This window comes from Coenobita brevimanus, chromosome 51 (assembly GCF_032717465.1).
Source record: "Coenobita brevimanus isolate Jiangsu-jjx chromosome 51, ASM3271746v2, whole genome shotgun sequence".
Lineage (NCBI taxonomy): Eukaryota > Metazoa > Arthropoda > Malacostraca > Decapoda > Coenobitidae > Coenobita > Coenobita brevimanus.
The window spans coordinates 500887-526751 of record NC_137004.1 but is presented as its reverse complement, the minus strand read 5'-3'; the positions used below and the strand labels follow the sequence as shown (position 1 = coordinate 526751).

Sequence of the window (25865 nt, the reverse complement as noted above, 5' to 3'; positions counted from 1 at the left end):
ATATATATATATATCAGCCTCTTGGAATAAGTAGTTTCTCTTTTGCAATATTACCAATTCCAAACCAGACCATTTTGTTAATTATATTGATGTTGTTGTTCAAGCACAATACCTTATAAACTAACATTTCTTGATATCATATCCCCCCTGAATTTACGAGTTACAACTTACATCTAAGCATTAATGTTTATATACTGACTACAGTGAAGGTGAGCCTAAGCATCCGAACACCATGGGGCATTTCCATGGTAACTGAAAGGGACGCCGGTGTGGACAACTTTACTCTTATACAGCACAGAAGGATACCCTAAAACATCTTGCTGAGTGGTCAGGAAGACTTCGTTTGTTTCTGCCATCATTTTAGAGCGATCTATTCTAGCTTTTCTTGCTTCATGACTTCTCAGGCAAGCGAGTAAGTGGGTATGGTGAAGGTGCATGGAATTATTGGTGTTGGCTACCGGTACGAGTGTCGTTGATTTCCTCCATTGTAGACCTCTTCTGTATGTACTTACAGATCATAGAGCAGATCATGATTAATTTCTGATCAAAATCCAGATTTTTCTATTTCGGTTCATAAAAGAACAGGATGATCCATTTCGGATCACAACTAGCCAGTTGTGAGGCAGATCTTATATGTAGTGTGTTTCCACACCTCTGCATGGCCATACTTGCCATGGATAATGATGATGAATTAAAGTACAGGATTAATATTTATTCTGTGGTCAATTTTTTGTCAGATATGAGGTACCATATAAGTATTGCTACATGGCAGACAGGAGAGTTAATCATCAAGGAGACATGAGACCACTTTATTTTGCCATTTTCATTTTTCTTTTTACCAAAGCCCATTTATTTCTATTTCCAAGATTCCTGTAAATGGGCACCATCGTACAAAGCTGTGTCAGCATAAATCTTCCCCTGTCAGTACTGATTTATCCAAACCCAACCCAAATGATCATGACAACCTCATTTATTTTTAGCCTACCCACACCTAACCACATGGGCCACAATAGCTCAGTGGTAGTGCTCACGCCTCACGACAGTAAGGTTGTCAGTTCAAGCCCACACTAGGGTAGCACCGTAAAACTGCCTAACTTCAGACCTCAGTTCAACTTCGGACATTTGAGGAAAAAATGTAATGAACCAATATAATGGGAATATGGCTTTGTATTTTGAAAAACAAAAAATATAGACAGTTAGGTGAAGCATTGAAGTATATCATATTAAAACCACATGAACCTGACATGAATGGAAGTGTGTGAAAAAAAAATTGCAAAGCTGGTTGAAAAAAATATATTTTTTTTTTGTTCCCCAGAAAACTTTGTCTGTGCAGAAATTTTGTTCCCTAAAGCCTAGCAGTTTTCTCACATACCACATCACCTTGCACTTGCCACCATCAGTTTACAAGTCTAGGTCTCAGTTTCATATGTAAATGTGAAAAAACTGGGGTAGTAATTGTAGTAGTAGTAGTAGTAGTAGTTGTTGTTGTAGTAATAGTGTAGTAGTAGTAGCAGCAGTACAGTGCTGGTAACACTGGTCTCTCTGGCTGAGCAGTTGCCCCTGCTGCGCCATCCCATGCAGTGAACCGATATTCCCCTACAGTGGATCGTACCTCACTGTGTTAAGGCATGGGGAGGACTATGGAGGTCTGCTTCTCTGATGGATGCCACATTTGCATCTCCACCAAGTTACCAGGGGTACCGTAACGGGCTCCACTTCACTTCATTCTTTGGTTACAGTGTATGTGGTTACCACCCAGTGTTGTAATTGCATCCTGGGTTAGGAAGGAGCAGGCAATACTACATCAAGAGTGTAGGTGATTGTTGGTACTGCATGTCAGCAAAAAGCTGGGGTAATGAGACCTTGCTCAAGCATCTTGTGGATATCCAGGGAATTGAATATGAGGTTTTATGGTTGTATGTCTCTGTAAGTCAACCTCCTCAGAAGGCTTATACTATGCAAAATGATTGCTAACAGCATCTAACAGCATATTAGTAGAAATGCATAATTTTCAGTGTCATTTTCTGTTTCTATATCTGTATTCAGGTAACAGAGAGAGAGAGAGAGAGAGTGAGACAGACAGACAGACAGAGACAGAGAGAGACTGGCAGGTAGATAGCCTATAACAGTTAGTGGATGATGGTATTTATACATTTCTATTTGTTGAGCATGGAGTGTCTTTTGTGCTTGCCTAGCCCATTGTGTTATGGTCAGTTCATAGTTATTAATAGAGGCAGTGATAGTAATCCCTTTGTTCTTTATTTGGTGTTTGGGGCTACTTACTCTTCCTGTCTGACATCTTTCCCTGGCAGATTGCATTTAGTCTCAGTGCAGGTAAGATGTGGTCAGTACAGAAACTTCCTGGATAACTGCATGATTGTTGTCCATCTCTTACAGGCTTTTATTTGATCATAATGTGGAACTTTTTTGACGTAACCAGTAATGAAGGTTCCCTGAAGTAGATAACTTTAGTACGTTAGCTGTTCAGTAACTGTGGTCCATTAATTTTTCCGGTGTGATGATACTTTTTCATATTTTATTCACTTTACTGCCAGATTATTTTTCTTCTCCTAGGAAGAGTTTAGAAACACCCTGGTAACCACTTCAGTTTAATGATGCTTTTCTTTTTCTTTCTTTCTTTCTTTTTTCAGTGGTTTAATACTGCTTACAAGATACCCCTGTTGTTGAAGGGTGTAAATTATTCACCACCACCACCACCCCCACTTTCTCATTTTCCCATTTAAGGATGGTGGTATAGGATATACAAACGAGGACGGAAAAATTATGAACAGAGGAAAACTTTCACCAACATGTCCAGTGAGGTGGTCCACACAATCATTTACATTTCATTCAAACCCATCACAGTTGTTGTAAAGGAAGTATGGTAACTGATCATGCACTGGTATCTGATTCAGAGTGATGGGCCGTGTATTTGCCCGTGTCACATTCCTGCCAACGCTTCTGTACAACTTGGCACTGGAGCGAGTGGCGTTGCGCTCCTGGTTCACACACATAGATGCTCGAGTTATCCTTGGGGCATTGCCTCTCAGACATATGACCAAGCAGGTAAGGCATTTCATTATTTGTTGTACACTTGATCAGAAAACCAACTTATCATATTCAGTCAGAAAATACTTATTATCATTTGTTGTAGACTCAGTGAAAAAATATGGTAGTTATAATGATTTGTTGTGCAGAAGTACAGTACATGCAATGAAAAAGTAGTTATGGTACCCTCATTTGTCATGCAGTAGAATATTATAAAGAATTAGACCTATCGTCATTTGTTGTAAATTGATTGAAAAAAGAATTGGTGTACACCATGTAAAGCAGTCTGAAACCACTGATGATGGGTACTGCAAAATGGTCATTGATCTTACCCCATGTTGCTAACCCTGCTTTCCTGAAGATGCCAGATATTTCTTGTTTGATCAGGATTCAAGGGGTTTGAATAATGAGTGAATGGAAGCATGGCCCATTGGATTGGGCAAACATAGACTGTCTGGATGTGCTACTCCTTACCCTGCCCTGGAGTGGGAAAGGAGTTCTGGATGATGATGATGATGATGATGATGATGATGAGATATTTTCTAGTCAGTATTATCATCATATGCACATTCAGTTGATGCCGGTAATAGGTTAATGGTCTTGGGACATTATGAGCCATGGTGATCATTTGGGATAGGCTGTCATTGGACCCATTTTTTTTTTTTTTTTTTTTTTTTTTATACAGCTAATGGTTTAGTAGTTTAAAGCTCAGTCAGGGTAAATGTCTTGTCCCCAAGAGGTAACTGGACATTATTCACAATTATAATAGATTCCCAGCATCATGGGCAACATCCAGCATTCATGATATGTTTCATTTATGGATTAATTTCAGTGCAGTTATAGTAAGGCTGCAGATAAGTTTGTACAGAACAAATACAATAGATTTGTACATATACTATATGGGATTAAGGCGTTTGGTAATAGGTAGATAGACAAAGAAAGATTCAGAGCAAAACCTTGTTAGTGGAAGTGTTTCACCTTTAGCTTTCAACTTACCTTGACAGATTTTTGTTTTGCTAAATGTAGATTTATAATGCAAGTACTGTAAGTACATTTATTTGAACTTTAAATGAATATTTATGCAAAGCAGAAGTTTATCAAGGCATGCTGATGATTTAAAAGGGAAACACCTGCTAAGTTAGCGCATTTTTGCTCTAAACCCTGACTTTTTTTAAAATTAGTAGTAGTAGTGAAAATAAGCACAGTTTTTTTTACCGGATTCAGATAATAAGGTGTGTATGAACCTGTATGGTGATAAAGATTATATTTTCCAATTAAAAGTGCCGATTCGGGAATTCGTCGCACCACTGCCTGGCCACCAATGCGGGTATGTCGTGCTTCCTCTATCCTCGTGCAACCACATCACCCTTCGCTGCCATACTTCCAACCTAATAAAATAACAGCCACAACACTGTACTAGGTGATTTTTTTTCTTCATATTGTCAGAAAATAAAAGGGAGAATGGGAAATGAAAATGAATGGGAGAATAGGAACAAGTCATAATATTTGGCAGTTTCCTTACTGAAAAAAGTAGCCAAGAAAAACCTAACCAGTGGTTTGTAAATCACTGTAACAGCTGACAATAAATATTCACACATAGCGGTGATCTAAAAAAAAAAAAAAAAATCAAATCCATTACTTACCGTAGTACTTTCATGGAGACACCTTTGTCATATTTCTTTGATATCTCCAACTTTTTCATTGTGGAGTGATATGTGCTTCTTCTTTACACCACCAAGGCCCTCACTCTTTTCACCAAGTCTTTTAGGCATGATGAATTGATGAATATTGATGAGATATGCAGCACTACAGACGGGCAAACATACAGCATAATACAGCTTCGTGACTCGAGCCTTGACTGAGGGAATGGTAGGGAACAACTAAGGAAGTGTCTGCTTGGGGGGAAACAGAGAGGCCACCCAGTTACTGTGTGAACCTGGTGGGAAATGCCATAGTGTCACCAAAGCAGAGTGGTAAACATACTGCCTATCATAAGACACCTCAGTCCAGTAAGGGATGGCCACACACAAACGGCCTCCTTGTCGCCCTGTCCAGTGCCATTTCACGGCCTTGCTCCCAGCTCACACTTCCCTCTCTCATATACCTCTCCACTCCATCCCTTCAATTTTTCCTTCAAAGTTAAATGTTTTCATTGTTTATCTGAGAAAATGACAGATTTTCAGTGAGAGTCAGTTTTTGGCTCACTGTTTAAATGATCGTGTACCTAAACCTATAACCTTAGCAGTCAGTTGGTTTTGTATTAACCTTTGGCCTGCTATATGTGTGTGTGTTTGTGGAGGGTGGGGATTTTCTTATATACCATGGACCTATTGTGTATATAAATTTGCACAAGGAGAGGTGGCCTGGTTATGTAGGTACAACATCCACAGTCTTTGATGTGTGGTGGCTGAGCTGGCCAACTTGGCAGTGGAATGCAACTAAAACCATGGTATACCTTTGTTCACCAGGGAATGCAATTTTGGTAACTTTGGATTTCCTTGTAGATTTATCATTGCTTACATTGATACATTGATGTGAGACTTTGGAATTGGATGAAGGTGAAAGTTGAGAGTAAGAGCACTGGAAGTGGGACTGTTGAGGAATGCGTGATATACATAGATTGAATAGGAGAACGAGAGGATGATTGTAAAATAGGACAACAAAGTTCCCAAACTTTTGAAAGGTCCTGCTCACAAAGTCAGACACACACAAGTCATGATGGCTGACAACGCATGCAGGGTTGGCAAGCAGAAATTTTCAAAAGCGCTAAGCTCAATGTGAAAACACACTAAGCTGTAAGTGAACTGTTCAAATTTTTGCGTTAAATTAGAATTCAAAATGCTAGATATAGAAGAAAATCTAATATTTATTTGTGCCGAATTAATATGAAAAGTGCTAAATATTATGAAGAGCGCTAGATCTAGCGCCAACAGTGCCAAATTGGCTGATCGGCTCAGCATATGTGCCAGAAGAGCAGAGAACTTTCGTAATGTGACTATTTATGAAAACCACTGAAAGACCAGATACCTAATGAGAGGACTTTTACTGTACTGTTTGGAGGACAGTGCTAGGGTACTGGTAAATTAAAGTATTTGCTGAGAAATAACTTACTGTACTTGTGGCTGATCTAAGCAAATAGTGTTTCTTCAGCATCCTAAATAATCAAAATCTGGAATAAACCAGGTTACCATACTTTCATTTGCATAGATCTCACATCTGTGGTCATTGTGCTTTCAGTTTTGAATTTTTTACTAAGCACATCTATGCTCTATTTATGGTTTCAGCTTGTGGAAGAGGAAGAGGTGCGTGGTGTAGTGTCCATGAATGAGGACTATGAATTGAAGTGGCTTTCTAATATGCACAAGGTTAGTTTTTGTTTATATGAATTTTCTTTAGATTGGAAGCTGAAATTTCTGACAAACATTTACTGATCTTGCCATTATGGGTACCAGTTGGCCTGATTAAGTTGAATACTGTACCATGATATGTGAAACAAGATGGGTGGGGGCAGGGACTCTGCACCTCCTTGTGCTGATTCACCATGATCTCCCAGCACTTCAGATGCCGGAATGCAGATTTCATAGATTCTAACAGAATATGCATTAACTTCATGTTATTTTCAAGAGGTTATCACTTTTGTCTTTTGTTTTTGGCAGTAAGGCCAGAGAACAGCTCTCAGTTATGTAATGAAGGCTGTATAGCATGAATATAATTTTCTAGCCCTTGATGCTTGATAACATTTTTCTGTTTTTCAGTTTCAGTGGCATTGTTTCATGCTTGTTTGAGTTAAGTTTACTTACTGTTATATGCTCTGTATATCCACTGGTTGGAGTAGTGAGTTGCTACTTTAGGGTTTTGAACCATCATTAAAGGATAGAAGTAGTTGTCATCAGCTTCCCACTAAACCACAGTTGGTTAATATCCAGAAATGTGAAGGAGTATAAGGGTATTATTTAGGGATTCTCACGCAATACACACCGAGATGGTCAAGGGAGACAAAAGAAAAAAAATTATACACATTTATTTACGCTTATAAATACTCACACATCAATATAAAAGATATTTAATAGATAATTCCCGGGTCTCTTCCCATAATGAAATGCAAGATAAACTTCGTTAATATATACTCCCCGGGAGCTTTAGTAGAGTCCTCCACTGGAAACTAAACAAGTAACACCAGGCACGGGATCAAATAAAAAGTTGTGGCCGTGCATACACCAGGCACAGTCTCCGTGGTGGAAGACGTGCCAAATACAAGACACGGCCTCAGTAGTGGAAGTTGGGGTGGTGTACACGTTCAGTGCCTGGGCGCAAAGTACCAAGCCACGCCTCAGGGAACTTAGATGACCTGGGAACCTCTTGGCCTAATTTGAATGGATTCCTCTCCGGCCTGGCCCTCGGCAGGAGGAGGATCCTCAGCCAAGAAAACAACATAATAAACAATAGAAATCATATACACTTAAATATTTAAGCAAACAAATACATATATACACCATGTATAAGTATAATACAAATACTAGTCCCACCAGTCAAATTCCATCCAAATTCCTCATCCACTTTCTTCTTGCTCTCTCTGAATAATCTTTTCACCCTCCCTTCCTTTCTACATATGAATCTCTCTTTCATCTCTCGACTTCCTCCACACCCCAGTTTCTCATCCACTCACAATATGCTTTCTTCATTTGTGCCACAGCCTGTCTCTCCTCTTCATTACACCATGCTGTTCCTTGCACCCCCCTTTCGTTTTTTCTTCTCTTCACCCTATGCACCACCTCACATGCTGCACAGATGTCATCTGTAAATATCTTCCATACCTCTTCCACATCCCCCATCTGCTCCAAGTCATATTTACCCAATCGCTCCTCCACTTCTCACTTATATTCTGCCTTTTTTCCATCCTCTTGTAACCTTTCCACCCTCCTTGTATGAACTACTTCCTCCTGTCCTTCCCTTCTATTCCTCCATTTCATTTGAACCTTGACTTTCACCACCAAGTGGTGGTCAGAAAGTCCACCCCCCCAACCTCTATATGCTCTTGCATCCATCACACACCTTCTCACTGTTTCATCCACACACATATAATCAATCATTGCTTTCTGTTCATTCAGTTTACCACCCACCCTTCTCATCACTCACCATATATACCTGGGGATCAATTTGTGTCTGAAGAGGGTATTGATTATCACCAACCCCCTCCCGGCACAAATATCCACTAGAGAACTGCCATTTAGGTGCTGCTAAGGCAAATTTGGAGCCCTCTCACAAGAAGTCGAAGGGGAGTGGGGTGACTCAGTGGTAAAGTGTGTGACTGTAGATTGCGAGCTCGAGAGTTCGCGCCGTGCCCAGGTAGCTGCCATTGCTGGGAGGGGCAGCACTCCCCTGTAACCCTAGCAGGGCTGTATGATATGTCTAGGTCTAGCTTGGGGGAATAATCCCTTATCCTTTATCAAAAGATGTCAAAGAGTTGGTATGGAAAAAGCAAGCAGGCTAAGGTTAGAGTGTTTCACTGAAAAATTACAATGCTAGTACAGGTACGGCACCAATTTTCCAGCATTGGTTGGTCTGGCACCTCTTTTAAGCTTTACAGAATTATGAAATTGTACTTGAAATTCTCACACCCACCGGACTAGTTTACTGGGTGGCCACAGATAATGTTGAGTATAGTATGTGATCACGTGGATTGTTGACAGTGCTTGTCTTGGTGGTGATCTCAGTATTTTGTCTGATTCATATCTCATTTTCCTTACATTTAACCCTAGCTGTGACTCCTAAGAAAGATGCAAGTTCAGTGATGCTGTTAAACATTTTCCTGTATAAATTTCTTTCCTCAGGAAAGGTGTGTTATTTGCCATTATACTGGTGTTTGTCTGTGTGAAGTTCCATTCTTGGGAACCAGCCTTGTGAATGTTGTTCTTAGTCGCAGCTTATCTCAGTCGACCCTTGTATTGGCGTAGGTGTCACCCAGTTTGGAGCATGACATAATTATCAGCAATGATAAGGGTCAACCTGCATTGAATTACAAGGAGAGGAAGGAAGTGGAGCTGAACCAAGGTGATGAAGACTGCCCACATAGAATGCAGTTGCTAACCCCAGCTGAATAACCTGATGTGATAATTCTCTTAAAAAGATTATTGGAGAAAGATGTTATCCAGCTGTTAGACATAGTCATTGGAAGAAAAAGAGGCATGGCTACTGGGATATATCATTAGTGGCTAGAAGTGGAAGAGTACCCCAGTATGTTGAGTTGTAAATTAAGAATTTGTATTAGTTAACTTGTACATAACAGCCTAGTAATGTAACTGATCCTGTTTAGTACTCTATTAGCTGAAGTGTATGATTGATCTTATTTGAGTAAGTATGTTAGTGATTCTTGTTAAGTTAGGAGCATCCAATTGTGCACCTGTTTATTATATAGTAGAACCCAATTCAATGTTGTACCTGTACTGTGTAGAAATTTTTTAAGATAAGAAAGGTTTATTTGTTTGTGTCATTGCCTTTGACTGGAACCCCCCAAAACAGAAGCCTATCTTCACAGTCCACAACACGGGATTGAGCTGGTTAAATGAATCATGTATGTAGGAGTACATGACAGGGGACTGGCACCTCATTTTTAACATATTAGTTGTCTGGTTGATGTGGTCTGATGGGTGCAGTGAAATGCTTATGTATGATGGTTTGCCTGTTGGAGGCTTGAATGATGGGTGAGTGAGTGTGTGGCCCATTTCATTGGGCATGCTATTGATTAGTTCTTCCTCCTTCATATTTTTCTCTCACTTTATGGACCCAATATTCCATCATCTTTAGGTAGGCAAAAGAAATTTGGATGATAGTGATGGTGATGTTAGATAGTCTTCATTAATTTCTTGAAATTAATTACTGTAATTCTTTTTAATTCATGTTTGACTAAGGGAAAACCCATGGTTCTGAAAGTTTTATTACACAGGTTGCTTTGCATAATGTTTTTAACAGGAGTGGAAGAATGTTGGTGTGAAGTTCCTGCAGTTGAGCACAGTGGACATGTTTGAAGCCCCATGTCAGGAGAAACTGCACCGTGGTGTGCAGTTCATACGGAATTTTGATAATGAGGGCCGAAATGGCAGAGTGTATGTCCACTGCAAAGCTGGCCGCACCAGGAGTGCCACACTTGTTGCTTGTTATCTCATGGCTGTAAGTGATGTTCCTTACATTATATCAAGCTTGAGTGTAGCTTAGAAATAATTTTTTCAAGTTGTATAGCAGTTGATGCTTAAAAATCCAAGAAACCAAAAAAATCCATGCAGATGGTAATTTGATATCCCTTACCTTGCATAAGTTTAAGTGTAGCCATTCTCATTTTTCCTCTTTTGTTGCCATACAATATTCACAAGAAAGTTATTATTCTTCTGTAACACACAGCTTAAAATCACCCATAAGTTTATCCTTATAGTTTGTGAAATGTGTTCTTACTTTACAGGCCATCACAAAAGCTGGATGTACAGTAAATCCCTGATATAAAATCCTGATTTCGTGAACAAAATCTTAACCATTATCACTGCCAAATATGACAACCAAACATGGGGTAAATTGCATTAAATCACATAGGTATGCATTAATCTCTTTCATTCGTTTCATTTTTGAAAATTTTATTACATAACCTGCATGTAAATATAATATATATGTTACAGTGAGAATGTGTTGTTCAGAGAAGGCTATTCCATGTCCTTGTGTTACTCTGTATGTTGTTTAGTGACAGAGATATGTAAATTTGAGGCCAAACCTGAGTCCCCAAGGGGTTATAGATGAGTTTAAATTTCACTTATTACCATTATATTTGTGTCCATTCATGTTTCTTAGGCCAGATGATGATCAGTGTAGTGAGTGGGCAGTACCAGTGCATGTTTCAGGAGGGCCAAATGTGGGACTTGGGGTAATTTTTGGATTATCTTAAACACACTAGCCAAAAAACTGTTATTTTGTAGAACAATTTGCACAATTCAGTTTGGGCAGCAATCATTCATGATGCATTGATCATGCAAATCGATGGTCCACTTTATGGCATTCCTCTTCACGTCATCCCTTCACCTTATTTTTTGTTGTTCCCTGTCTCTCTGCCCCTGCACATCACTTATGTATACTCTCCTACTCAGTCTCATTTTCCATTCTGTCCACATGGCCAAGCCATCTTTGGATACTTGCAAAACTTTCCAGAACATCCACAGCACTGGCAGTAGATAGATAGATAGATAGATAGATAGACATCATTTATCAGTGTACCTCCACAACTTCACATGCTCCTTTCAGATATTTGATTTCCACCTTTTTTTTTTTTTTTTTTTGCCAACAGAGTTCATGTTTCACTTCCATACATTAGAGTAGGGATCACAGTGCAGTACAGTGATCCCTTGTTTATCACGCATAATTAGTACCACCCCTAGTACATGATGATGAAATTGTGCAATAAAGAAAGCACAGAACTTATGGGGTTTATCCTAACTGGCTCTGGGCATGCCACTTGTGAACCCAAATTTTCCCTTTTACAACAGTTTAGACCCAAAAATACATACTGTACATACCATTATGGTAAGTATCAGAAGCACACATAAGGATGGTTAGGTTAGTAGAAGCTGACAAGTGCTCATGGGCCCTTTGAGCCCTCTCGCACTTGCTTCTGCGGAGGGCTCTCATGCTGTGCACTCGCTTTCTCGTGGCTCAAGTAGACTTGATTTCTAAAAGTCCCAGTACCAAAGGAACAGTTTTCTGAACCAAACTTTGATTGCTCTTAACTCTAATAAAAAATTATAAATCGAGATGGGACCAAGTTTTTCGACATCAGCGAATTTTCTGCGATTTTCATGCCAATTTTGGTGCACCAGGACGCCTCCATACCGAAGAAAGGCGTCCTCACCTCGCTTCGGGAATGGAACCCAAGTTGTCCGGACGCAAGTCCAAGATATTAACCACTCGACCACGGCAACCAACCAGGCGCCAGGAGCGGCATTTTTTGGTCAAAATTTGATCGCGCATTAAATATAGTAAAAAATTTTCAATCGTGATGGGACTAAGTTTTTTCACATCAGCGAATTCTTTGCAATTTTTGTGCCAATTTTGGTGTTATATGAATGTGTAGTTTCGGCTGCCCAAAGTACACACACACACAGACACACGGCTGCTGCTATAGTATATTAGATGAAGAGGACATAATAAGGAAGAAGCACTTACCATAGTATAGAGACCTGAGACTGGCTGAGGTAAGGGGCTTTGAGGCAGTGGGATGGAGACTTAATGGTCTCCATCACCTGGGATTAACTCCTTGAGTAGGACTTCATCCTTGAATCCCTCAAAGCCATCAGAAACCACAGATTTTGCACCATCATTGTCAGCAGAAACCAGTTCGGGTGCATGATAATGATGTTTTTTTAGACAAAAAATGCGTAATAATGACAGAAGTGTAGATTCTCATCTAACAGTGGGAATGGAAATTGCTATAACTAAGTGCATGTGGAGAGGATGGAGGGTGAAAGACTGACAAAGAGAGTGTATCTGAGTGAGGTGGAGGGGGGAAAAGGGAGGGGAAGGCCGAGGATGAGATGGAGGGACGGGGTGGAGAGGTATATGAGAGAGGGGAGTGTGAGTTGGGAGCAGGGCAGTGAAATGGCGGGGGACAGGGTGACGTGGAGGTGATTTGTTTATGGCCACCCCGAACGGGATTGAGGCGTCTGTCAATAGATAGAAAGATAGAGAGATAGATAGGGCCCATTAAATGGAGCTGGCAAAACAATTATGCTCTCTTGGGGAAAAAATAATATCCAGTGAAAATACCTTCCTTATGATCTTGAGATCATCCTCTCCACATGGCCAAACCACCTCAGTGTATTCCTCTTAACGCTTCCTATCACATCCACATCCACACCACAACGCTTCTTTATATCCTCATTTGTCAGCCTGTCTCTCCATGTGACTCCACAGGCTTCTCTTAAATAACTCATTTCCACAGCTCTCACTCTTGACTTGTGTCCTTCCAGCAACATCCAAGGTTCACTTCCATACGTTAGAGTTGGTATCACAATACTGTCATGTAGTAACTTTTTCACTTCCATGCTCACTTCCATGCTTCTTATCATTGCTTTCAAGGAACCAGCAACTTTTCTTCCCTGCTGTACCCTTTCAAGCACTTCACCCTCCAAACCTCCATCCTTACTCATCACACTACCTAAGCACTTAAACGTACTCACATTTTCCAATTCCTCACCATCCAACCTCGCTGTACATTCACTGACTTTACCTCTCTCAAAGACCATCACTTTACTCTTCCCTACATTCACCTTTAGATTCCATTTCTTACACACTCTCCCAAACTCATCCACCAAGCCCTGCAGCTCCCCTTCATCTTCACTCAACAACACAGTATCATCTGCACACAACAGTACAGGGAGTTTCCAAACACTACCCTCTCTCACCAGGACCACTCCAACATCCACTACCCTTCCATGTACCTCTTTTATTACCCCACCCATGTATAGATTGAACAACCATGGAGACATGACACATCCCTGTTTCTACCCAACCTTCAAAGAGAAAAATTCACTCAGTTCACCATCCACACGCACTGCAGCCTTAGCACCATCATATATACTCTTCACAGCATTCAACAACTTCCCATCTACTCCTTATATTCTTAATACTTTCCACAATCTTTGTCTATCCACCCTGTCATATGCTTTCTCCAAATCCATGAAAGCCGCATACAACTTCTTTCCCTTCTCTAAGAAACTTTTCCACTAAAGATCTAAGAATGAATATCTGATCTACACTACCTCTTCCCTTCCGAAAGCCTCCCTGTTCTTCTCCAACTACTGTAATTCCTCTGTTCTTTCTCTAACTCTGTCAATAAGTATCCTACCATACACTTTTCCTATTATACTAAGAAGACAGATGCCCCTACCATGTCATTAATTCTAGATTTCCTTTTGTGTGTTGGTTGTAAAATGCAGACATACAAGTGGAGTCCAGACACTGCTGTAGAGCACATGCGAGCGCACCGACCCCACATCTGGTTGGGTCCACGGCAGCACCAGGCCATCCATCAGTACTACAAGAGGCTTCTGCAAGACTGACATAATGAACATTTGTTATTACTGTTGGTTCTTCTCTGCTTCATCATGTTGCTGCAGGGAAAGACTCCTTTGGAAAATACTTCATCATTGTGTAACACAGCCCATATCACAAGTCTGCCATGTACTCCAGTGTCTGAAAACAGTAGAGCTTTCAGGTAAATTCACGTCCACAGAAATAATGGTTAATTGTCATATTACATTTACAAGTGGTATAAGGTGGCAGCCATCAACTACTCACTTGATATAGTGCTGCCTACTTCTTCGTTCACCCTTATTGGTCAATTTCTGTGTCTGCTCTCCTCTCTTCCTATTTCTCCCTTTCATTCCTGTCACTTTTTGTAACTCTTCTTTCTAATTCCGGTGGCCATACACTGAGTGGTTAATCTGTTCATTTTCCTGTAACACAGGAAACCATTTACAACACTGGGTGGCAGCCATGTACTGTAGCCAGATCATGGGGTGAAGTGGGGCTTTTGGTGCCCCTGTTAACTAGGTGTAGGGACACAAATGCAACATTCACCCAGGAACCAAACCTCCACAATTCTCACACCTTAATGTGATGAGACATTGTCAAGCACAAGGAAACGTTTCACTGTATGGTATGACCTTGCAGGGGCAGTTGCTTGACTGTGGTTGATGGGTCTGCTCAACCACACAGACTGGGGTAGATCAGTAACAACTGGGGATTTATTGTGTGAAAGAGGAGTGCCTATAAATTGTGGCATTGACATTTGTGAGGAGAGAATATCTATGCATAGAACAGAATTTCAATTACTTGCATTACTTTCTGTTTAGATAAATGTTGGATTGTTGAATATTTGTAGATTATGTGGACTGAAAGGTATTTCGCTGCGTTATTGTAGAATGCAGTGGTTCAGAGTTTGTTTAAGTAATTTATAGTTTAATCCTGTCAGCTGTCACCTTTGTTTTATTATTGCACACACACACACACACACACACACACACACACACACACACACACACACACACATGTATACTGTACTGTGTATATATATATATATATATACAGTACAGAAGATGCTTGAGTTAACAAACTAATTCAGCCAACCCTCATTCTGTTTTCGCAAATTTTCTGCTAATTCGAGTTCCATAACCAAGGCTCAATATGAGGGAAAATTTTCCGGTATTTCGAGGTACAGTAACTTTCTGCAAAATCCTTGAAGGCAACCAAACTTAACAAACAGTGTTAACTCTCAGTGCTAGACACAGCAGTCTGAACCCATTATTAATACCCCCCACAAATGCATTATTGTGTGGGGAATTTCCTTAATGGAATTATACTTGTTTTTACGAAAAATTTCCCTTAAATGGGGCAAAAAATACTGGAAAAAAATTATTCAGTTATCTTGGGCTTCCACCAAATTGGTGTTCGATATATCAAGCATCTACTGTATACAGTATATGCTTTTAAATATTATACAGGATGATACTTTGCTCATTGTCTTCCCTCTTGCCAAAAGAATTTAATAAAAAACAGTATGTATGATGTGTTTGAATTTATAAAGCAACCCTACAGCATAGCATTTATGAGGTAAGCAATTATTTGAGCTGTAGTTCATATAACATGAGGGAGATGGAATTGGCTTCCTTTTCAGATTAATGTTTTGACAAATTTAGAGAACCTTGATATAAATTTTTCCTTCCTGATGTTCAGTAAATCATCTTCACCATAACAGGTACTCCATAAGCCCTTACATGGTACCACTTGGGCATTAACCTGTGGATTGCGCAATTACCATTTGTTATCCAACCCCATGGTGTGCAAAAATGAAGGAATTTTTTTTTTTCTTTTTTTTTTTTTTATAAACTTGAAGATAAACATCCAGGATATCATCTGGTGAAAAGATAAAAAATCTCTCTCCGCCGTTGTGTAGGGCCATGCGTAAGTTTACGCACGGGAGTAGAGAAAAAAAAAAAAAAAAAATGTTTTTGTTTATTATAAACTTGAAGATAAACATCCAGGGCATCATCTGGTGAAAAAAAAAAAAAATCTCTCTCTGTCTTTGTGTAGTGCCATGCATAAGTTTGCTTAGGGGTTGAGTTGTTTACAGTGATTCACAGCCAGCACAGCCTGAGCTGTGGCTCGCAACTCGACGCTACCCAGCTTGAGCTGTGGTTCGCAATCCACAGGTTAATACCTACAGTCTCTTAATATTGGGTTGGGTTTCTTATTCATGGCAAGTGATATTGGCAAGGATGGTTTTATGATGCATTACTGATGCCATATGTAAAGACAAAGAAAACTTTCTGAACCCATTCAGCCAGAAGCTATTTTGTATTTTAATGTACAGTACTTGGTGGTAGGTGGTGGCAACCATCATCCACTCACTTGATGTAGTGCTACTTACTTCTTCCTTCATCCTTATCATTCTTTTTCTGGTGTCTGTCCTCCTCTCTTCCTGTTTCTCCCATCTTTCTTGTCACTTTTTATTGCTCTTCTTTCCATTTTAGATAGCTTAACAGTGAGTGACAAGCCTAATGGTTTCCAGTAAGCCAGGAAACCATTTACAACATAGAGTGGTAACCTAACCATATAACCAGTCCATACATGTTCCCTATGTGTCAACAAGTGGGTTGGTCGAGGGTTAGTGCCTTTTCCTGTAAAACAGCTAATTCAAAGTCAAACAGTCTCCTCTTAGAAGATTGTGGTGTCTGCTGTAGTAGTAGTAGTAAGTATGATCCAGGTGTATGGGAGTAAAGCATGCTCACTTTTTTCTCTCTTGAGAGAACACTGTAATATACTGGAAATTTTCAGCATTCTCATACCACCCAGCCAACAGAACTCATCTGTAAAGGGTGTGCTGCCACAGAGGTCCCCACCAACTATCACAGTTCCCGTCAGTCACATCCAGCCATCTGTGCCCACCTTCCCCACATTGAACTTCTAAGAGAACTCTTTTTCTATCATGAGTTCCACCCATCATATAATCCTTATATAGATGTGGTATACAGTATGTGGTTTGGTATAGTGGTACAAGTAGCTTGTTCTACTATACCAAAACCACATACCGCCATCTCAGCCTGTCCCACCCACCCTTTCTGCTTACTTAACTATTCTATGCTCCCCCATTGAATTTCAAGGTGAAATCAATGACTTAAATCTTACTGGCTGATCTACAAAGCCTATCTTCATAGTGTAAAGTTCCCTAATCAGGCCCATAACCATTCCAGTTTATTCTGTTTATTCCTGTTTACCGGCCTTGCCCATTCCTGCTTTATTGTAAAGAATATTATAAAACCAGCCTTTATGGCTACTGGCTAACTCACAGGACCTGTCACCTAATTCCATCTCACCCACTTTTTTCTGCACTGCAGGAAATAAGGGCGCAAGGTAGTAGGGGACATGGACCCATACTGCCTGGGTAGTGCACACGCCCTCAGAGCCCCTGCATGGTCTCCTCCTGGGGTGGGTGTCCCCATACCCCGGTGGTGCTTCGCCACGGTGGGAATTTCACCACCGTCTTGGGGGGAAAAGTCATGTCCTCGTGGCTGGAGATCTAGTAGTAGGTTTCTGTGGTGGCGGTACTGTGGGCTGGTGTTAGGTGATGGAGGAGGGTACTCCAGTGGGGGGTGGCTAGGACTGAGTCTTGGTGATATGCATATGTGATATATAGGGTGGAGGTCTGAGGTGTTTCCTGGAGGAGTTGAAGGAGGTGATGTGTTCCACGGACGCGTTGTTTCTTTCTGTAGGTTGGGGCCCAGATGACACGCGGTACCTTCATGTCTGGTGGTGGTTGGTGGTCGGTGCTTCCTAGCTGAATGATGGCGACTGGTGAGGTGGTTGGGATTTTATGTGGCCACTGAGGGTAGGTGCGGCTCTTTTCCCTGGGGATAGGGGCTGGCAGAAGTTACCACTGGGCCTGGTATAGTGGTTGTGTTATAGGAGACATGTTGGCGTGTGGAGGGTAGGGATGGTTTGTTCTGGTGGTGTAGGTGAGAATGGGGACTGGGTGATGGTGTGGTAGAGTATCTGGCCGGCGGGCGTGAAAGGCGGCCAGATCGGGTGGTGGCGGTTTTGAGAGTGGGCGTGGGCGGTGAGGGGGGAGCGCGGCCTTGTGGTGTAGTGGTAGGGTATGGTGTGGTCTGGGTGTTTGGTGATGGGGCAGTGGGAGTGGTGGTTGGGGGTTGTGCTTGTGGTGTGGGGCGGGCTGTGGATGTGGAGCAAGGGGGGGAGAGGTGGAGGGGACGGTGTGGGTGTAGAGGTGGTGGCAGGTGGTGTGTGGTGCTGGAGATGTGGTGGGGTGGTCGGAGTGGGCTGGGGGCTCCTGGGCTGGGTGGTTGGACTTGTGGCAGTGGTGAGGTGGTGGGAGATGAGGTATGAGGTGTGGCGGGTGAGCGGGCTGGAAGGAAGGGAAGTGCGGCAGGATGGTAGGGAGGAGCAGGGTGTGAAATAGGGAGGTGTATGAGTCCGACAGGGGGTCCGGAGTGGCGGGTGGTGGTGAGTTGGTGTGGGTGGCGGGGTGGGAGGGTGGGTGTCGTGGGGCGGTGGTGGTCAGGTCGGGCATACATGGCGATTCCGGTAAGTGTGTGGGGTGTTATGATAATTGATGGTGACCTGGGAAGGGTTAGGGACGTGGGTGACGGTATAGGGTCCCATAAACCGTGGGGAGACTTTGCTGGGGGTGGGTAGCTTTGTCACTACTACCGAGTCACCTGGTTTGTAGGGATTGGAGGGGGCAACGTCTGGCTGTAGGTCCTGATGTTTCTACAGGTGGTGCAGTCGCCTCTTGAGGTGGTGCAAGGGGATGGACAGCAGGGACGTGGAAGGGAGCTGGAAGTGTTGTCGAAAAGGTAGGAGGATGGGGGTCTCCCTGAATACCCGTTCATGGGGGGAGATGCCGTTGTCTTGTGGGCAGGAATTCATTCCCCACTGCACAATCTTGACATGGGCTGGCCAGTCTTCATTCTTGGTCTCTTCTACCTGGGCCCACACCTTGTTGAGGTGGGTGCGATGGCTTCTCTCACATATTCCGTTCCCTTGGGGCCAGTAGGGGGAGGAGTGCAAGATGCAGTAGCTGAAGATGGTGGCAAGTTCTTGCCATATGGTGCTGGTGAACTCTGGGATATTGTCTGAGTGCAAGGCTTGGGGAATCCCAAAGTACGGGAAGACGTGGTGGATGAGGGAATGGCCACGGCAATAGGGTGATGTTCCGTGGCCGGGCAGGTGACGAGGAATTTCGAGTATGTATCCACGAAGATGATGATATAGTTGGCTTTGGGTGGTAGGGGGCCTACTACATCCACGGACAATAACTGCCATGGTTTGTGGGCAGTGATGCTTCCCGATGGACCAGGTGTGCAGGTGGTGTCTTTGCCTAGCATGCAGACCCGGCAGGCCTGCGTGACTTGCTTGGCCAGGTTGGAAGGGCTGGGCGTCCAACAGGCATCACTGAACACTTGCAAACGTTTCTTAGTGCCGAGGTGAATCCCATTGTTTGAGTGGAGGTGGATCATTGTGTCGAGGGCGGTTTTGGGGTCGAGCACTATATGCCTCTACTGGGTGAATAGGTGATCGCCCTGCTGGTGGAGTTTGGAGAATACTGTACCTATGGTGGTATCCAGTGGGGGTGATCCTTGTTGCGCCATTGTTGTAAGAGGTTGGATTCGACATGGACAGAGCTAAACGGTAGTCAGTATAAGGTGTTGGCATTGGGGTGTAGCGTGCCGGGGCGATAGGATATTTTGTAGTTAAATTCCTCGAGACTTTCCCTCCACCTGGTGAGTTAGGCGTTGTGGGTGCTGGACTGCCGTAACCATTAGAGTGACTGATGGTCAGTGATGATGGTGACATGTGTACCTGAAAGGTAGGCCTGGAAGTGTTCCAGTGCCCACACAATGTTTAGGTACTCTCGTTTGGTGGCAACATAATTCCTCTCCGTTTGGTTGAGGGTGCAGCTGGCACAGGCGATGATGTGCTCCCGCTCTTCTTGTGCCTGGGCGAGGACTGTGCCAATCACTACGAGGGACACATCTATATATAGGTGGAATGGCAGGGTATAGTCAGGGAATGAGACGATCGGGGCAGTGACAAGCTTGGTTTCCAGGTCATGGAATGCTGCTCTCTGTCTGCTGGTCCAGGTAAAAGGTTCACCCTTTTTGGTCATGTCGTGGAGTGGCTTGGCGATGTCTGCAAACCCCTTTTATGAAGTGCTGGTAGTAAGAAGTAAGTCCCAGGAAGGCGCAGACTTCGTGGACATCTTGGAGCAGGGGAAGATCTGTGATGGCGCGCAGCTTGTCGAGGTCAGGTGATATCCCTTTCTTGGAGATAATGTGTCCCAGGAAGGAGACGGTTCGTGCAGCTAGAACGCACTTTGAAGGTCTGAGTTTGAGGTCAGCCTGGTGAATGTGCAGGAAGACCTTTCTAAGGTGTTGAAGGTGGTCTGCCCATGTCTGGCTGAAAATAATTACGTCATCCAGGTATGCCAGGCAGATTTCCCAGGTAAGGCCGCCAAGGACCGACACCATTAATCGGGAAAATGTGGCGGGGGCGTTACAGAGTCCAAATGGAAGGATGTTGACCTCATAGTGTTTTCCATTACTGGTGGAAAAAGCTGTCTTACCCCTGTCCTTGGGGTGTACGGGGACTTGCCAGTATCCAGATTGGAGGTCCAAGGTGGAGAACCAGGAGGCTCCATACAGCGAATCGAGGGAATCATCTATCCTGGGGAGGGTGGTGGTATCCTTGGTGGTTACATCGTTCAGTCGTCGGTAATCCACACAAAAACGCGTGGTGCCGTCTTTCTTTTTGACCAGGATGAAGGGGGAGGACCACGGGCTGGTGAAGGGTGATATGAAACTGGCATCGAGCATTTTCTGGACCTGCCGGTCTTCCTCAGCTCGTTGTTTGGGGCCCTTCCGCCATGATGGTTGGTGATTGAGTGGTCCTGTGGTGCGTATTTCATGTGTCAGGTATGTAGTGTGGCCGATGTTGGCAGGGCCTGATGCGAAGAGATCTTGGAAGTCCAGGAGAAGGTGGCGGAGGTTGTCAGCTTGGTGAGGTGAGAGGTGTTCAGGTAGTGGGGGTAGGGCAGCAGGGGGGAATGGGGGGTGCACAGGGCTGGGCCTCTTCCAGTTTTCCCACCACTAATCCTTTGGGTAGGGTGAGGGGAGTGGTGGAGATGTTTGGGACTTGGACTGCCCCAATGTTGGGGGGGAGAAAGGTAGGGGATAGTAAACAGGCCGAGAGGGTTCCAGGTGGTAGGTTGGGGGAGAATAGGACGGAGGCTCCATTGGGTCTGTTCAGGTGTAGCCAGGCCTCGTGCTGGGGGGAATTGTTGGGACGGAGGAGATGGTTGCTGGGAAGGTGGAGTGTGGAGGAGGGGGGTGAGGGATGGGGTGGAGGGCAAGAGAGGGGGGTCGTCTGCACGTGCAGAGTGGCTGAGTGGAGGGATCCGGGGGCTTCTGGAACTGGAGGCGCTGCTTGTGACAATCGATGTTCATGCGTAGATACTGCAGGAGATCCAGTTCCAGATAACCATCATATGCACGGCAGATTGAGTCAAACATGATGAATTTGTGTTGAGCAGAGACTTGTTGGTGGGTGTTGGTGCAGGGGGCCCGGATTTCCCCACGTATGGGCAGGGGGCCATCCGCTGCATGTACGAGATGAGCTGAAGTAGGGAAAAGCGGGCTGAAAGCCGACTTGTGGCGGGAGTGAAAATAGCTGTTGAGGCATGATCTGGTCACTCCCGTGTCGATCAGCAGCCTTGCCTTCACCCCGTTCTGTTTCATTGTAGACTGGGGGGCAGTATTTCTGAAAGATGGCCCCCACCACCGTGGGGAGGTGCGGGGGTGGGCCTAAAAATCCAGCTGCTGCGGGATCTCGTCTTCCTCCAGCTCGGTTTCCCCAAGGTCGGCGTCTTTGGCCGGTGAGGTGTCATCCTTGGTGCCTTCGTTATCCAGGGAGGAAACTTTCCGTCGTCCCTGGGTGGCTGCTCTGCGCCAGGCAGTTTTTAGTTGTTCTCGGATGTCGTGGAGGGGACATCTTTGGCTGCAGGTGGAGACTTCCCATGGGTTGATGGAAATCAAGTCTGTGTTTTCCTTGAGGATGGGGCGTTTGTTGGTGGGGTGTGCCCTGTGTAAGTTGGGTGTTGATGGGGGGTTTGCGAGGGCTGGGGGCGTCTGTGATTTGTGGTATGGTGCCGGTCTTTGGGTGGGGAATTACTTATGACGCCGATCTGCTGCGGGGTTGGGCCGGAGGCTAGGAGACGCTGTATCAGTTGAATATCAATATCTAGGTCTCCTGTTGGGTCATGTGTTGTGAAATGTTCTCTGATGACACTGGGAGGACCCTTACGAGTGTGTTAAACATATGTTTTTCCCAGGTTGCTGCATCGGTCTCCAGGTATGTGGCAGTGATGAATCGCCTGTCCTGGATGAGTGTATCATCCAGGTTGCCGTCGTAGGTTAGAGTGTCGAGCTGAGACAGTGCCACAACCCTTCCCAAGGATGGTGTGATGGCTTGAGTCACTATTTGGGTGAAATTTGCCCTTGTCAGCTCCGGGACGATCTTGGGTGCGATACTGGCTACTTCTTTGCTCAGGTGAGGCAGGGTGACTGCTATTTTCTGCTTGTCATTTTCAAATCCTATGTCTAGGAGTGGTTTGATCGTGGATAGGTATGTGTGTATATCATACTGTTCTGGGTCAAATTTAGGTAATTGCACGTGAAGTTTGGTCGCCATTTTGCTGACTTCCCTGTTTTGCTCCTCCCTGTATTTTGCTCGGGTCAAGAACCACTGTTGGCCACCAGTGTTATGCTAGGTGTTTTTAGGTACAGGTAGACTTCTCATCCTAGAAACACTAGCTGTTGAGCTGGAGTTCTATTCGAGACCGGAGCTAGAACACGAAAGGAACAGGGCATAAAACTCTGGTCAATCAACCTTACACGTGTATCATCTTAATTTACAAACCACTAGGTACAACATGAGTATAAATAAGACACAATACACCATTCAGATACAAAATCACTATTTAGACAAAAGGACTCTGACCGGGCTGCTGAGGTCTTGGGCTTTACAGGTGTTGGCCAGGTGTAGGAGGGGTCCCGTCAGGTGTGCATTCTCTCAAGTGTAGACGATCCTCAGGGGTTGTGTCGTCTTCAGTGGGCTACTGGGTGGCGTGGTGAGGGGCCCTCTTCCAGTGGGACCTCAGTGGGGTGTATGGTTCTCACGGCTGGGACCGAATAAGGAGAGTAGGCGCACTTGTCTGCACCCACCTTGGGGAGGAGGTCAGAGGCTTTTGGGGCTGGGGAGGTGTTGCCCCGGGGTCTTGGGGGTGCCTCCAGGAGTTGGGGGGCTGCGGTCTCCCTCCAGTCAGGCTGCCATCAGGGGTTGTCTGTGGGGTCTCCTTCTGCAGGAATCCATCAGCTGGTGGTCTCGCCTGGGCGCCGACTGGACTGCACACACTCCCGGGGTCACTACGGGGCCTCGCCAAACCTCCTCCGGGCAGGATAGTTCCTCCTGGGGGCTACCTCTGTGGGGAGAACAGGAGGGGTGTCCTGCTTGGCCACAAGAGAGTTGGGCTAAGCCAGGGACGTCTTCCAGAAGGGAAGTTACAGGGGGCGAGAGACGGGTGGTGTGGTGTCTCTCCCTGGTGCAGCTGGTGGCTGTCGCCAAGGTCCCCAGGGCAACAGGGGGAGGGTGGCTAATGGCCGTCGCAGAGGTCCCATGGACAACAGGGGAAGGGTGGCTGATGGCCATCCCTCTCCTATCGGTGTGGCTGATGACCATCCCTCTCCTATCGGTGTGGATGATGACCATCCCTCTCCTATCGGTGTGGCTGATGGCCATCACTGGGGCCTGACTTCGGGACAGGACAGTGGGCGAGATGCAGCTGATGGCCATCACCTGTTCACAGGTGCAGCTGATGGCTGTCATTGAGGTCCTGTGAGGGGAGGGAACGGCAGCTGAGGTGCGGCTGATGGCTGTCACCTACCTGCTGGTGCTGCTGATGGCCTTCACCGAAGTCCAGCTCCCAGAGGGAGCTGCAGAAGGAGAGTGGGCAGTGCCATCTCTCCCTGAGTGAAGCCGATGGCCATCACCGGTTTCTGCAGAGGAGGAGGGGGATGCATCAGGTGAGTGGCCGATGGACGTCTCTGGTTTTGTGCGGCTGATGGCTATCACTGGTTTTGTGAGGCTGATGGCTGTCACGGGTTTTGTGTGGCTGATGGCTATCACTGGTTTTGTGAGGCTGATGGCTGTCACGGGTTTTGTGTGGCTGATGGCCGTCACTTGAGTGCTGCTTGGGACTGAAACATCAGCCCCACCCCGAACCTGGTGAGGACTGGTCTGGCTGGGGGGTAATGCACCCACACCACGTAGTCCTCACGGGGTCTGTTGCAAGGTGTTATGCTAGGCTTTTTTTAGAGTGGGTTCCCATCCTAAGAATGCCTAAGCTGCAGCTGGGTTCCCATTCTAGACTGGAGCTTAGACACAATATGAGAGGAACAGGGCATAAAACACAGAACAACAACCTTACATGTATATTGCCAAATTCGAATACAGACTGAGCTTTATCCAAATACAAACAACTAGATGGTACAAGTGTTTATGAGGTTCAGGTATCTCGCAGGATACTGACAGACACACACTACTCTTAAGGTGAGTTGAGGTTATATTCTTTTCTAGGACTGCTGATCTCTCCTCTGGTTTCAGGACTGTCCTGCAGTATGCACTCAGGGTGTATTCTCTAGTTCTTACTATGTTCACTGTCTAAACACTCTCACTGTGTGCATTCACTGCATCAGTCACTTTCACTTTCACTCGCGGGCAGAGGGAGAGTGGTCACTGTAGGGATAAAGGAGGCAGAGTCAGCCGTGGGGGAGGTGGCTCACAGGTAGTGGCCTGGGGTTGGTGGTGCCTCCTCTGGCACACTTTCGGTGAGGGGCCACAGGACTGCCCGTGGGGTGTCGCCCTCTGTGAGGGGCTGCAGTTGGGGATATGGAAGGGCCCCACACTGGAGGGGCTTGGTACTAGAGTCTGGCCCTTAGGACTAGGGCCGAAGATTTGGTCAAAGCACTCCTGTAGCCGCTCGGCATGGAGAGGGTGTCGCTTCTCCTTTGGTCTGGAGAGGTCATGCTCCAGGGGGTTGGGGGCAGCGTGGAGGGCCTGCCGGCAACGATCTCGCTCCCACTGCTTCGCTGTCAGGGTAAGGCTGCGGCATTGCGGGCAGCAGGAATCTGACAGGTTGAGGTTCCCCTCCAGTGCCGGCTGGATAGAGTGCAACCCCAGGGGTAAGACGGGTCCTCTCCAGTAGTCTGGGGTTGGCAGGTGCTCCTCCTGTAGATTGCCTCAGGTTGTGGAGTCGAGGGTGGGACTTGCTTTATTGCCGGGAGGGCGGCTATAACAGAGGTCTCCCTCAGGTTACGGAGTCACAGGGGGTGAAGGGCTTTGGGGCACCCTTCCCTGGTGTGGCTACCAGCTGTCGCTGAGGTCCCTTGGGCAACGAGAGGAGGGCGGCTACAGGCCGTCCCTTCTTTGTCGGTGCGACTACTGGCCGTCACCGGGGCCCGACTCCCTGACAGGGTCACAGACGGAGAGCAGCTACCAGCCGTCACTTGCCTGCGGGCACAGCCGAAGGCCGTCGTCAAAACCCCTGTGAGGGGCAACGTGTATTCGAAGGGCGGCGACAGGCCGTCCCTTGCCTACTGGCATGGCTATCGGCCGTTGCTGGTGTCATGTCCCTCTAGGCAACTGCAGAAGGA

At 45.2% G+C, this 25865-nt stretch overlaps 1 protein-coding gene across 1 annotated transcript; it reads left to right on the top strand.

Annotated features, from left to right (window-relative positions):
• The first annotated feature begins 344 nt into the window (after window positions 1–344).
• On the top strand, window positions 345–14403 carry PTPMT1 (protein tyrosine phosphatase, mitochondrial 1). Its single transcript, XM_080272457.1, has 5 exons — window positions 345–412; window positions 2916–3066; window positions 6333–6413; window positions 10018–10215; window positions 14019–14403. The coding sequence occupies exons 1-5, from the start codon at window positions 393–395 to the stop codon at window positions 14139–14141; spliced, it is 573 nt and encodes a 190-aa protein (XP_080128583.1). The 5' UTR covers window positions 345–392; the 3' UTR covers window positions 14142–14403.
• The last annotated feature ends 11462 nt before the right edge of the window (window positions 14404–25865 follow it).